The sequence below is a fragment of the Myxocyprinus asiaticus genome, chromosome 35 (assembly GCF_019703515.2).
Source record: "Myxocyprinus asiaticus isolate MX2 ecotype Aquarium Trade chromosome 35, UBuf_Myxa_2, whole genome shotgun sequence".
In the NCBI taxonomy this organism is placed as follows: domain Eukaryota; kingdom Metazoa; phylum Chordata; class Actinopteri; order Cypriniformes; family Catostomidae; genus Myxocyprinus; species Myxocyprinus asiaticus.
In genome coordinates, this window is record NC_059378.1 from 8,404,612 (window position 1) to 8,418,088 (window position 13,477).

General features: G+C 40.2%; 1 protein-coding gene across 2 annotated transcripts in view; it reads left to right on the forward strand.

The window, feature by feature from the left end:
* The window catches only part of myh7ba (myosin, heavy chain 7B, cardiac muscle, beta a), a 32,564-nt gene that overhangs the window by 11,875 nt on the left and 7,212 nt on the right, over positions 1 to 13,477 (forward strand). For both annotated transcript variants that reach the window (XM_051673124.1, XM_051673122.1), the window contains 13 exons: positions 1,428 to 1,551; positions 1,651 to 1,787; positions 4,258 to 4,513; positions 6,320 to 6,562; positions 6,645 to 6,821; positions 7,002 to 7,147; positions 7,236 to 7,326; positions 7,417 to 7,806; positions 7,997 to 8,123; positions 9,494 to 9,612; positions 9,716 to 9,912; positions 9,986 to 10,335; positions 10,438 to 10,562. In XM_051673124.1, coding sequence (XP_051529084.1) covers positions 1,428 to 1,551; positions 1,651 to 1,787; positions 4,258 to 4,513; positions 6,320 to 6,562; positions 6,645 to 6,821; positions 7,002 to 7,147; positions 7,236 to 7,326; positions 7,417 to 7,806; positions 7,997 to 8,123; positions 9,494 to 9,612; positions 9,716 to 9,912; positions 9,986 to 10,335; positions 10,438 to 10,562 — 2,482 coding nt within the window. The remainder of the gene's footprint in view (positions 1 to 1,427; positions 1,552 to 1,650; positions 1,788 to 4,257; positions 4,514 to 6,319; positions 6,563 to 6,644; positions 6,822 to 7,001; positions 7,148 to 7,235; positions 7,327 to 7,416; positions 7,807 to 7,996; positions 8,124 to 9,493; positions 9,613 to 9,715; positions 9,913 to 9,985; positions 10,336 to 10,437; positions 10,563 to 13,477) is intronic.

A 13,477-nucleotide genomic window follows, 5' to 3' on the forward strand; every position in this document is an offset into this window, starting at 1 on the left:
GCCATACATCAACACTGTCCATAAGTGCTGCCGACTTCTCTGGTCACGGTCTCATCTTAAATGGAAAGTAGAACAGTGGAACCATGTTTTTTGGTCCGATGAGTCCACATTTCAAATACTTTTTGAAAACACAGCCGTCATGTTCTCCAGGCCAAAGAGGAAAAGGACCATCCAAGCTGTTATTAACGTCAGGTCCAAAAGCCAGTGTCTGTATGGGCCAGGGGTGTGTCAGTGCCCATGGCATGTGTAACTTGCACATCTGTGAGGGCACCATGAATGCAGACAGAGATGTACAAATTTTGGAGCAGCACATACTGCCATCCAGTACAGTCTTTTCCAGGGACGTCCCGGAATTTTCAGCAGGACAACTTCAAACCACATACTGGCCAAATAAGCAGAGAGTGCGGGTGTTAGTTTGGCCTGCCTGCAGTCCTGACCATCTCCAATTGAGAATCTGTGGTGCATTATGAAGCGCACAATATGGCAACGAAGACCCCATACAATTGTCCAGCTGAAGAACTGCATAATGGATGAATGGGGAAAATTCCACTTTTTAAACTTAACAAACTTGTGTCTTCAGTGCCTAAATGCTTAATAAGTACTGTAAGAAAAAATGGTGATGTTTCACAGTGGTAAACACTCGACTGTCCCAACTTTTTTGGAGTGTGTTGCAATCATCTGATTTGAAATTACTGTGCATTAAAAAAAAAAAAAATTATTATTATAAAATTCACAAGGTAAAACATCATATAATGTTTAGTTGTAGTGCTTTCAATGTAGCAAAGGGTGAATATAATTTACAGAACACTCCTTTTTGTTTTTATTAGCATTTTTCATACTGTCCCAACTTTTTCGGAATTGGGGCTCTGCTTTTACAGAACATAATTCAATAACATTTAATCAAACCCCCATGATGTTGGAATCAATGTAATGAATCAGTTGTATAAAATGGGCATGAATACATTCAAAACAAAGGCATTAAAACAGTAAAAGGTGAAGTAATTTTCGGGTACCTAGCGACACTGAGTAGAATTATGAAAATAATATTTGCATCCAAAAAGGTTTTCCAAAATCTCTAAACTCCCCTTCCACCCTGTCACCAGTCTGCATTGCTTGAACAAACAGACCACCATTGGTTGAGACAGAAGTTAAACAAACAGAACACTCTTTTGAAAGCACCAGTGATTACACTTTTCAGTGAGTCAGCCTATGAATGACTTATTTATAGCTGTCTCTTCACATACAACTGCAAAGTACTTCAACATTAAAAAACCTACACTCTTCACATTACCTTTTTGTAAGTCAGCTTGTTCATAATAGTCCAAATTTGTACATATCCGCTAAACCTGAAACAATTGTTAACACTAATATTTTTGCAATGAAGATGGAATAAGAATAAAAAATGAGTTTATTCCTCCTTTTTATAGGTACCGCATTCTAAACCCTCATGCTATTCCCGATGACAAGTTTGTGGACAGTAGAAAGGCTGCGGAGAAGCTGCTAGCTTCACTAGATATCGACCATAATCAGTATAGATTTGGACATACTAAGGCAAGCTGTTCTCAGACTTTAACCAATAAAAGTTGGCATTGTATTTATCCCTGAACACAATATTGGTTGTATTTACCGGTCTGTGTGTCTGCACTACAGGTGTTTTTTAAAGCTGGTCTGCTGGGGCACCTGGAGGAGATGAGGGACGAGCGTCTGGCGAAAGTCCTCACTCTTCTGCAGGCTGCCAGCCGTGGCAAGCTCATGAGGGTGGAGCTGAAGAAGATGACAGAGAGAAAGTAAGATATGATTTAAGATAAGGTAGATCTGAGACTTTTCCCTAATTTTCAACCACACCCAACTTGCAGTTTTCATACAATATGCTTTCAGCCCACTCATATAGGGAAAGGGGCTTCCACAATGACTGCCTATGACATACTGTAACAGTAGGGATGTCAATCGATTAAAATTTGTTAAATTAATTACATGACATTCTGATTAATAAATATCATTAATAGCATATATCAATATTTGCAGAAAGCACCTCATTCTGTCCTGTTTTCACAGGACGTGTTCTTGAGTTCTGTCTGCACTATTGTAAATTATATTGTTGGTCTATGTACAAATGAAGCTGCGCTACCTTACATCATGTAAGATAACATCATGTCTATTGATCTAAAACAAATTTAAGTGAGCTATTGCAGTAATCATGCCAATACAGTATTTAGTGACTACAATGCTTGTTTCTTGGTAAAAATGAGCAAAAGGAGTCATAATTTAAAAAAGAAAAAAAAAGAAAAGAAATAATGGACATTTCTAAATTAATTTACTACTTTCAACCAGCATTGTTTTTTCCACCAACTGCCAAACTGCAAGTCTAAGGTGGTGCCCCCCTAGATTTTTGTATTGTGCCCCACCAGAAACTTCTGAAGCCCCCCACCCCTGTTCGATAGCAAAGCGACTAACATTATCCTATAGGATATCTTGATAAACTAGGGAATTAATTTTCCCTTGATGATGGCAAGCGGTCCAGGCCTTGTTTAATGTTTTCCATACAGTAGACACATGAACAGAGATGTTAACCATTTCCAATGATTCCATCAAGTCTAGTGTTCTTTTTTTACCTCACTGAGCATTCTGCGGTGTGCCCTTTGAGTCATCTTGGCTGGATGGCCACTTTTAGGGAGAGTAGCCACAGTATTAAATCATCTCCATTTATAGACAGTTTGTCTAACTGTGGACAGATGAATATCTAAGCTCTTCAAGATAGCTTTATAACCCTTTCCAGCTTCATGCAAAGCAACAATTCTTCTGAGATCTCTTTTTTGCAGGCATGGTCCACGTCAGCAGATGCTTCTTGTGAATAGCAAACTCAAAATTTTTGAGTCCTTTTTATAATTCAAAGTAGCTCTAACCCACACCTCCAATCTCGTTTCATTAATGGGATGCCAGGTTTGCCAACTCCTGACTCTAATTAGCTTTTGTTGACGTCATTCGCATAGGGGTTCACATACTTTTTCCAACCTACACTGTGAATGTTTGAATAATGTATTCAATATATAGAAGAACAATACAAAAATGTGTGTGTTATAAGTAAAAAAAAAAAAGATTGTGTTTGTTTATTATTGTAACTTTGATGAAGATCAAACCAGATTTTAAGACAAATGTAAAGATAAATGCAGGTAATTCCAAAGGGTTCACATACTTTTTCTTGCCACTGTTTATGCAGCCAAACCGATGGCATGATATGCAATGCATGTTATGCAAACATTGAATTCCTTGAGGCCTGTTTATTCAATCAAACCCTACTCAAACATATAATAGAAAAAGGCTTCCATACTCAAATTCCATAGTCTGAAAAGATGCCCTGCCACACACACACACACACACACACACACACGTATACACAACTGATTTCCAACAGGTTCACTCCTAATAAAGTTAGCAAAAAGCTGTTGTCACATGATACCTCTTAACCCTCAACATATGAGAGGTATTTTGGGGCCATGTGGATGGAGTGTGTGAGGCGTGTGTCTTCAAACATGTTTTTGCCCACGTCGTCATACGTTCCGACACTCTTTGAAACACGTGAAGTTCTCCATGCCCATATCGCTGACCTCCACCCTTTCCCTTTATTAGACAATGCAGGCGGTGTCCTTAAAGCCCAGAGGGTCACATGGCAGCTGCTCGCCCGCCCTCCTCACTAAAAATACAGGCCAGCACCCTTCTGTATGGCTTGTTTTGCCAAGGCGCCTGTGCCTCTAAAGGACCACGTTGAAAGCATATCTGCAGACTGGCAAAGGATTAAAGCCGCTGGCCCCACAGAAGGCCTCAGTTTCTAAATAAATATTAGGCACTTCACCTTTTGGGTGGCCTAGGGCACAGTGGCACGGCAGTTATTTGATCAGACCAGATTCTCCGACCAACACTGCCGTCATCCACAAACATGTAACCACAGCAAGCGCATGACATCTGAAAGTAGCCCCAGTAATAGACTAACTAAATTAGGCCTCATTTCATTCATTCATGGACATAAGCCAGTGGGTCATTTGGGGGTGACACAGTCTTCTCATGATGCGTTAACAGCTGGTGGTTTCATGTGGTTAACAGTTGTTTTGCCATTAAAAAAACATATGAACTGTAAAACTGCAGGAATGTTTGTGTTACAGTACCAAAGAATAAGAGAAAAACTGTAATTGTGAAAGTACAAACACATTTTTCAATTATACTGTGAAATTTAAAGGGAATTTAAATATCCCTTGTCATTAGGGACGCTCTGATGATCATCCAGTGGAATATTCGGGCCTTCAACATTGTGAAGAACTGGCCGTGGATGAAACTCTTTTTCAAAATCAAACCCCTGCTGAAGAGCGCAGCCACAGAAAAAGAGCTGGCCGCTATGAAAGAGGAGTTCCTGAAGCTAAAAGAGGCTCTCGAAAAATCTGAATCCAAACGTAAAGAGCTGGAAGAGAAACAGGTCAACCTGATCCAAGAGAAGAATGACCTTTCCCTGCAACTTCAGGCAGTGAGTATTACACAATATCACTTCAAGTGGAAACGGTATCTGTTTGCTCACAAAAACCACAAAAATACAGTGGCCAGTTTCACCCTCTTTGGACTTTCACGTATCTCTCATCAACAAAGTTCTCTACAATGTTATAGCAAATCACCTAGACAGATTAAAAACCTTAACAGTGCACTCAGTAACACTTGTGTTTATGTTGCGATAACTCCTAGCAGCGTAGATGCAGCATCACGCAAAATGATTAATTTATGCCAATAGTGAAAGCATCTATTTAAAGGAGATTATTGAGATAAAGCGAGTAATATTCAGCTGGTTATCTGATCTTAACATGGCGCTCATGAACGTGCGCCAAGCACCATGTGTAGAATAAAGCAGCTTTTCTTTAAGACTGATATGACTGGAGTCTTAATCTTATGTGAGTGAACAACATTTTAAACATATTTTTCAAAAATACTATTTTACTATAACTATGTCTTTGTGTTAATCCATAGGACTGTCAATCGATTCAAATTTTTTATTGAATTAATTGCATAACATGCCAAATAATTAATCCAGTTAATCGAATATAAATATTTGCAGAGAAAGCTCCCAAATAACAATAATTCTATATATAATGATTAAATAATGATATTTCAATAATTACAAAAATATATGATATATTATACATTTAATTAAAATAATTAAAATGCATTACAGTATTGTTGTAGATGAATAAAGTATTGATAAGACAATACAAAAATCATCTTTAGAAGGCAATTGTTTATTTCTATAGTATTAAACATAAGCCTATTATTGGCCTACAGCCAACTGCAACTGAATGTCAATCTGTCCGGGAGAGATTTATTATAAGGGCTTTTCTAAGGACGTGTCAATGTACACGTTTCAGACAGACGGTTTTGGAGCATCTCACTTTGGTTGCATCGCATCATTAACACAGCGTTTTTAAACAAGTTAAACGTATTTCGAAACTTAGAAACGGAGAAAATAAAATAGAGATCCTCGCATTTGGAATTGCACGCCGTCCAGCTGTTTTTGAATGCAAGAACGCATCCTCATCTTGTGCTGTCGCTGGTGTCAAGCAATCCTGAAAGTGGTTTGTTCTCTGTACATCTAGTTTTGCTTACTGCCCTTTGCTGAGAACCGGTACTTTAAGCTTTAATTGCTCCCGATAGTAGGAATATTCCTTATTACAGTCCGGGGACATGATTCATTGCGTCAATATTTTTTACGCATTTTTTATATAATTATTTGATAACACTTATTTAAGGTTCCATTTGTTAATATTAGTTAACATTAACTAACAATGAACAATATTATTAAGCATTTAATCTCAGTTCATGTTAATTTCAACATATACATTTTTAAACTCAAAAGTTGTAGGTTAACATTAGTTAATGCACTATGAACTAAAATGAACTAACAATGAACAATTGCATTTTTATTAACTAACATTAAAAATATTAATAGATTATGTAAAAAATATATTGCTAATTGTTTGTTCATGATACCTAATGCATTTACTAATGTTATCTTACCTCATAAGACCTGTCTGGGAACACCCCTACTTTGTTCCAGGGAAACACTATCCCACAAACACCAAGGAATATAACAAGTAAAAATATTACATGCAGGAATATTACATGTCTGGATATTTTGGACTTTGTGTTGATGCTGGCAACATTTCTCAGTAAGGGTACAATATCATAGTTTGATGCCGATAAATTCTAAATGAAATCGTCTGTGAAAAATGGGGCGAAAAATCTTGGGTATTAAGATGCTTGAACTTACTTCCTTATCAATCTATAGGAGCAGGACAACCTGGCAGATGCAGAAGACCGCTGTGACCTTCTCATCAAGACCAAGATCCATCTTGAGGCCAAAGTGAAGGAGCTGACTGAACGTCTAGAAGACGAGGAGGAGATGAATGCTACTGTTCTTGTGAAGAAACGCAAGTTGGAGGACGAGTGTGCAGAGCTTAAAAAGGACATTGATGACTTAGAGATAACTTTGGCCAAGGTGGAGAAAGAGAAGCATGCCACTGAAAACAAGGTGAGATCTATTGAAGAAATATGAAGGTATTCAGCTATACTGTGAAGTCTGTGAACATAATCAAAGATTAACCTTTCCATAGGTGAAGAATCTGATAGAAGAGATGGCAGCTTTGGACGAAACAATTCTGAAGCTTACCAAAGAGAAGAAGGCCCTACAGGAGAGTCACCAGCAGACTCTGGATGACTTGCAGTCTGAGGAAGACAAAGTCAACACTCTGACTAAGGCCAAAGCTAAGTTGGAGCAGCAAGTAGATGATGTAAGTCAAAAAGTTGGATAAATCAGGAGTTTTCAAACTGGGATCCGGACTAATCAATTTAATTGAAAATGTTTGTCATCGTATTTGTATAAAAAAAGTTTGAAAACTCCTGGGATAAATATTAACAGATCACTGGAGATATTCAAGGAATCAGTAATACACTATAATCACCTGTTTTAGTTGGAGGAGTCTTTGGAGCAGGAAAAGAAATTGCGGATGGACTTGGAACGGGTCAAACGTAAGCTCGAAGGCGATCTGAAAATGGCCATGGAATCTCTTATGGACCTTGAAAATGACAAGCAACAATTAGAAGAAAAGCTAAAGAAGTAAGATTAGAATGAAAGAATGCCATATTTTGAACTGTTCTTCTTCGGCCATTGTAAAAACAAAGTTGTTCTTTTTTTGTTTTTGTAGGAAAGATTTTGAAATGAACCAGATCAGCTCAAAAATCGAAGATGAGCAAGCCCTAATTATCCAGCTTCAAAAGAAGATCAAGGAATTGCAGGTACGTTAAACAAGGCCTTATAGCTCTAATAACAAGCACTAAAAGTGTCTCTCTATCAGAACAATAAATGTTCTTCCACTTTGCTCCCAGGCTCGTATTGAGGAGCTCGAAGAGGAACTGGAAGCAGAGCGTTCCACCCGAGCGAAGATGGAGAAACAGCGAGGCGATGCGGCCAAAGAGCTGGAGGAGCTCAGCGAGCGTCTTGAGGAAGCAGGAGGTGCCACCTCGTCCCAAATAGAGATGAACAAGAAACGGGAGGCAGACTTTCTAAAACTGCGCCGTGACCTAGAGGAGGCCATGTTGCACCATGAGGCTATGACTGCTGCATTACGCAAGAAGCACGCAGACAGCGTGGCTGAGCTGAGTGAGCAAATCGACAGCCTTCAGCGTGTCAAACAGAAGCTGGAGAAGGAGAGAAGTGAGGCCAAGATGGAAGCCGATGACCTCACCTCCAGTTTAGAGCAGCTGGCAAAGAGCAAGGTGGAAAATATGACTAGCGTTGCATAGCATTCCCATATTCTGATCTAATTTAACTAGCATTAAATTAGCATTGTTAGTTACTCTGAGATTTCATTCAGAAGCTGATTTTAATTCAGAAGCTGAGCTCAATTTTGAAACTGTGTCAGATGGTGGGATTTTGCTCGCTCACATTTTGGATATCCTGTTACAGGCTAACACTGAGAAAATGTGTCGCCTGTATGAGGATCAGATGAATGAGTCAAAAGCCAAAGCGGAAGAGCTTCAAAGGCAGCTCAGTGACACCAACACACAGCAAGCCCGTGCTCAGACTGAAAGTGGTACACCAACAAATTACCCCTTTACTGACCAAATTCAACCCTTAAGACCACATGAAATTAAAATGATAGTTTTTGGTCCATGTCTTTTAGCTAGGAGGCCATCTATATGCTAGTGTACTCAAAATATACGCATTTATATTTACAATCTTCCTCTTCCAGGAAAACGAACCAAAAATACTGATGCCCCCTTAGAGAACAGGAAGGGAATCATCAGAATCAGAATCAGAATCAGCTTTATTGCCAAGTATGCTTACACATACAAGGAATTTGTCTTGGTGACAGAAGCTTCCAGTGTACAACAATACAAAAACAGCAGCAAGACAGAGATAATAATAAAAAATAAAAAATAAAACTAATTATACACATACGCACAGACACACACATACACATGGGTAGTGCAAATTTAATACAATCTGTTATGTACAGTGCAAATACAAATCTGTTATGTACAGTGCACATTTTTGTTTTTTGAGGAATGAAATGGCAAAAGAGGTTGGATGTGTTGAATAAATATAAAAAAGACTAAACTGTGTATTGCACATAGTTATTGCTCAATTAGGCAATATAACTGTTCATGAGATGGATAGCCTGAGGGAAAAAACTGTTCCTGTAAATAATTTTGTGTTCCCTCACAAATGTTTTGCATTCCCTCACAATTATGTTATCCATTTCTTATGAAAATGAAACATTGTTTTACTTCAGCAACCATATTTTAACTATGGTATTGTAGAAAACCATAGAAACCACAAGATTTACCATGGTCTTACTACAGTATCTATATTTTAACCATAAAAACCATGTAAAACCATAGTGATAATAATGGAAAATCAAAACTATGGTAATAAAAATAATGATAATTGTTGCTTTTATTTATAAAAAACAAAAGTCTAGTTTACGCCACAGCCATTAACCATGATTTGCTACTTGCAATTTGATTGCAGATGGTATTAGAGGGAGGGACTTTCTTATTCTAGTGAGCACTGACAGTTTTACTACAAATACCATAGTTTAGTTATGGTTAGTTTAGTAAAACCATGCTCAATTTTCATAAGGGATGGATAATGCTTTTGCGAGGGAACCCAAAACAGTCGTGAGGAAATGCAAAACTATTGCAAAGGGAATGCAAAACTTAGTGCGAGGGACGCAAAACTGTTTGTTAGGGAATGCAAAACTATTAAAAAAATGCATCTACCCCCTGTTCTCTGAGTGGCTCCATACAATCAGAAATACATCAACACTGTAAAAAAAAAACTGTGCTTGTCAAGCAATTTCATGGGGTCTTTTACAAGAACTACTGAGGCATCCATGCATTGACTTTGAGACATCTAGTGTCCCTGCTAACTATAGGCCTATTTTACACGATTTTACAGCTGAACTGGGCAGAAAGCTGGAAGAACGTGAAACTCTGGTGTCTCAACTGCAGCGCACTAAGAACTTCCTCAGCCAAAACATAGAAGAGCTTAAGAAACAACTAGATGAAGAAACCAAAGTAAGGGACACTGAGGAGAAATGCCAATTCTGCCCTCATGCCACAATGACCTTGACATTTGTCAAAGCCTCAATCATGTTGTTTTGGCATCTGCTCCTTTCAGTCAAAGAATGCCTTGGCCCATGCCCTGCAGTCATCCAGACATGATTGTGATCTACTGAGGGAGCAGTATGATGAAGAGCAAGAGGCCAAATCCGAGCTGCAGCGTGCCCTGTCCAAGGCCAATGCTGAGGTCGCCCAATGGAGGACCAAGTACGAGACAGATGCCATTCAGAAGACAGAGGAACTGGAGGAAGCAAAGTGAGTGTGTGAAGTGGACAGAAAATTATGACTTTGTGGTGCAGTCTTAATCATTAATTTTTTTACTTGACAGGAAGAAGTTGGCTGTCCGTCTCCAAGAGGCTGAGGACCAAGTCGAAGCATCAAATGCCAAGTGCTCCTCCCTTGAAAAGACCAAACATCGGCTGCAGTCGGAGATTGAGGATCTGGTAGTAGATTTGGAGCGCTCTAATGCAGCTGCTGTTGTCTTGGATAAGAAGCAGAGGCAATTTGACAAGATTCTTGCTGAATGGAGGCAGAAGTATGAGGAGTGCCAGTCTGAGTTGGAATCTTCACAGAAGGAATCTCGGAATCTGAGCACTGAGCTGTTTAAACTCAAGAACTCTTATGAGGAGGCTCTGGACCATCTGGAGAGCATCAAACGAGAGAATAAAAATCTTCAGGGTATGATTTCAACTGTTTAATGAATTGTGGTTTAGAGAGCAAAATCAGTATTACTGTCAAAGATGCAAACTCTGATTGATAAATGCCTTTTGTTCCTGACAGAGGAGATTTCTGACCTGACTGACCAAATCAGCCAGGGTGGGAAGACCATTCATGAGCTCGAGAAGATCAAGAAGGGCTTGGATTTAGAGAAGAGTGAGATTAAAGCAGCACTAGAGGAGGCTGAAGTAAGTCTCTGTTTCGCCACTGTAAACTTCTGACATGGTAACTGAAATGTGAATTTTTCTTTTAATAAAGTCTGAATTTACATTTATAAATAATTGACTTGAGACTTCACTTGGACTCCAAATTCAAATAAGAGACTCAAGACAACAAAAGTCATGATTCTACAGGGAAAATATCTTCTCTAATCACCACAACACATTTTAGATAAAAAGGAGAGGGTAATTATGTTGGCTTGACAAAGCCAACATACTGTTATTCTACAAACATTATTTAGGGTTTTTTCCAAAATCCCTAAATTCAGCCAAAACTTTCTAACATTAACTCCTCCAAGAATATATCCACCAAACTTGGCACAGACCTTCAGACTGTTATGGAATAGTGTGCTATGTCTTTTAACTGATTTGACAAACGGTTTTCACACAGCGGACGATTAAAAATCGCACAGACTTACATTGACAGAATGCTTAAATGGGCCAACGGAATGCTCGTTAATTCAAACTCCAACTCTCAAAAAATTAAAATGTAAAAAAACCCACAAAAGGTCTTTAGGCCATGTCAAAGTATTTCTAACAAGTAAATCCACAGTCAGCCATCTTTGCTCTTGGGAGGCTATTTCCAGTCTGACAGTGCAGCTCCTATCTACTTGAATGGGGAAAGACTGAATTATCCTAAACGGTTGGTCAACATTATGATCAAAGAACATATTTCAAATCAGCAGTAAAATCTGACAACACTGGAATTATAAACTGTGCTTCTTTACCTCAAATTATGCTAAAAAACGAATTTTTCCCAGCTTGTATAACTAATGCGCATGTACTTTTTTCAAGTTGATTGACCGGTGATGTCTGTATCTAAAAGGTGATTGGCTCTTTTACCTGTAAGGTGGGACTTCCTTTCTACATCCGTTGACCATTGGCTGGTGTTGGGGGTTCCAATTTCTCCCATTCATTTGAATATAGGTGGACCATCTCTGCTAAATAATCTCTGGCCACGTCCACACTAAAATGTTTTAGTTTGAAAACGCATTAATTTTGCTACGTTTACAGCTCTCATCCACTCTGGAATGGCACTGAAAACAGAGACTTTTTAAAATGCTCTCCATAAATGCAAACTTTGAAAACGATGAGGTTTATAAACTAAGAAAGTTTTCAAACATATTACTATTGATGTGGCCTTAATCTGCTTTAAATTGGTCTGTCTCTCTCTATATATATGATGGTCTATCTGACTTTCTACAGTATGTGTCAGTCTGTCAGACTATCTATCTGTACCATTTACAGGAAGGAGCCGAGATAAAAAGGATCTAGATGCAGGCTATTTAATAAAAACTCAGAAAAATAAACAAAGAAACTCAAACACAAAAATAGAACAAACCGTTACATTAATGAATGGAAAACAACTGACAAAGAACACAGGAAAACCAAGGGATTAAATACACAAGGGGCAAATTAGGAAACAAGGAACACCTGGAACTAATAATCACCAGAATTAATACAAAAAAAGACAATGACAAGAACTACAAAACCCATAATCAACACACAAGACAGGCAGGGAAACAATAAACATACATGGTGACCCCTAGTGGTCACCAGGGTAATCATGACAGAGCCCCCCATCTAAGGAGTGGCTCCTGAAGCTCCTTAACACATAAACACACAAAACAATATTCATGGGATGAGCAGGACATCATGGAACCAGCAGTCCAAGAAAGCACAGGGGAAACGAGAGGGCAAAACGGACCATGTGACCAAGGTGGAGCGAAAGGGGAGTTCAAAGACCGACGTGAACCAGGAGACCAAGCAGGCCAGGGCAGATCAGACAGATGGACAGGAGAGCAGTGAAACCAGGGCAGATCAGGCGGATGGTCTGGAGACCAAGGAGGCCAGGGCAGATCAGGCAGTTGGCTAAAAGACCAAGGAGACCAAGGCTGTTCAGGCAGACAGCCTGGAGACCAAGGAGGCCAGGGCAGATCAGGCGGTTGGCCAGAAGACCAAGGAGACCAGGGCTGATCAGGCAGATGGCCAGGAGACCAGAGCACATCAGGCAGACTGCCAAGAGGCCAAGGCAGATCAGGCAGAACAGCAGGAGGTGGAGCCGCAGGAGGTGGAGGTTTGGAGGTCAGAGACATGGAAGGCTGGGGGGTTCAGAGTTCAGAGCAGCTGGGGACTCAGACAGCAAGGCACTAAGGGACTCAGGGATCAAGGCACTGGGGAGTGAGGTGCTAGGGAGCATAAAAGACTTGAGGGACTGGACAGGCTCGTCAACAGCCTCGGGGGACTGGACAGGCTCGTCAACAGCCTTGGGGAACTGGACAGGCTCGTCAACAGCCTTGGGGAACTGGACAAGATGTCGACAGCCTCGGGGAAATGGACATGCTCGTCAACAGCCTCTGGGTCAGGAGCGCTGGCAGCGACTGGGAGTTAGCCTCCATGGCCGGGAGTGCTGGTAGTGACTGGGGAACAGCCCCCATGGCCATGGGCACTGGCAGGGACAGGGGAACAGCCTCCGTGGTCGTGAGCACTTGCAGTGACAGGGGAGTAGGAGCCCTTCTCCTCCTCCTCATCCAGATGGCCGGGGGCACTGCTGTGGGAACGGCCTACGTGGCACTGGGATGGTTGAGGCTTCAGGCGCTGGCTCTGGGATGGTCCAAGAGCCACATAGGGACTGGAGCAGTACCCCACTGTGTTGGGGGAGGAATTTAACAGTAAGGCATAATCTAAATACTGTTCCAAAGTACAGTTAAAACTGTTTCCTTGCAACCCCGACATGATAGGCTCGTTGACGCCAAAATGGAAGATGTCCTTAAACACAGTGTCTCCCCAATTTAGCATGTTGGTAAGCACACAAAATGACTCAATGGAATTAGTTCCCTGTCGAAGAGATAAGAGTTCTAAAGCTGCTAGATCCATGGCATTGG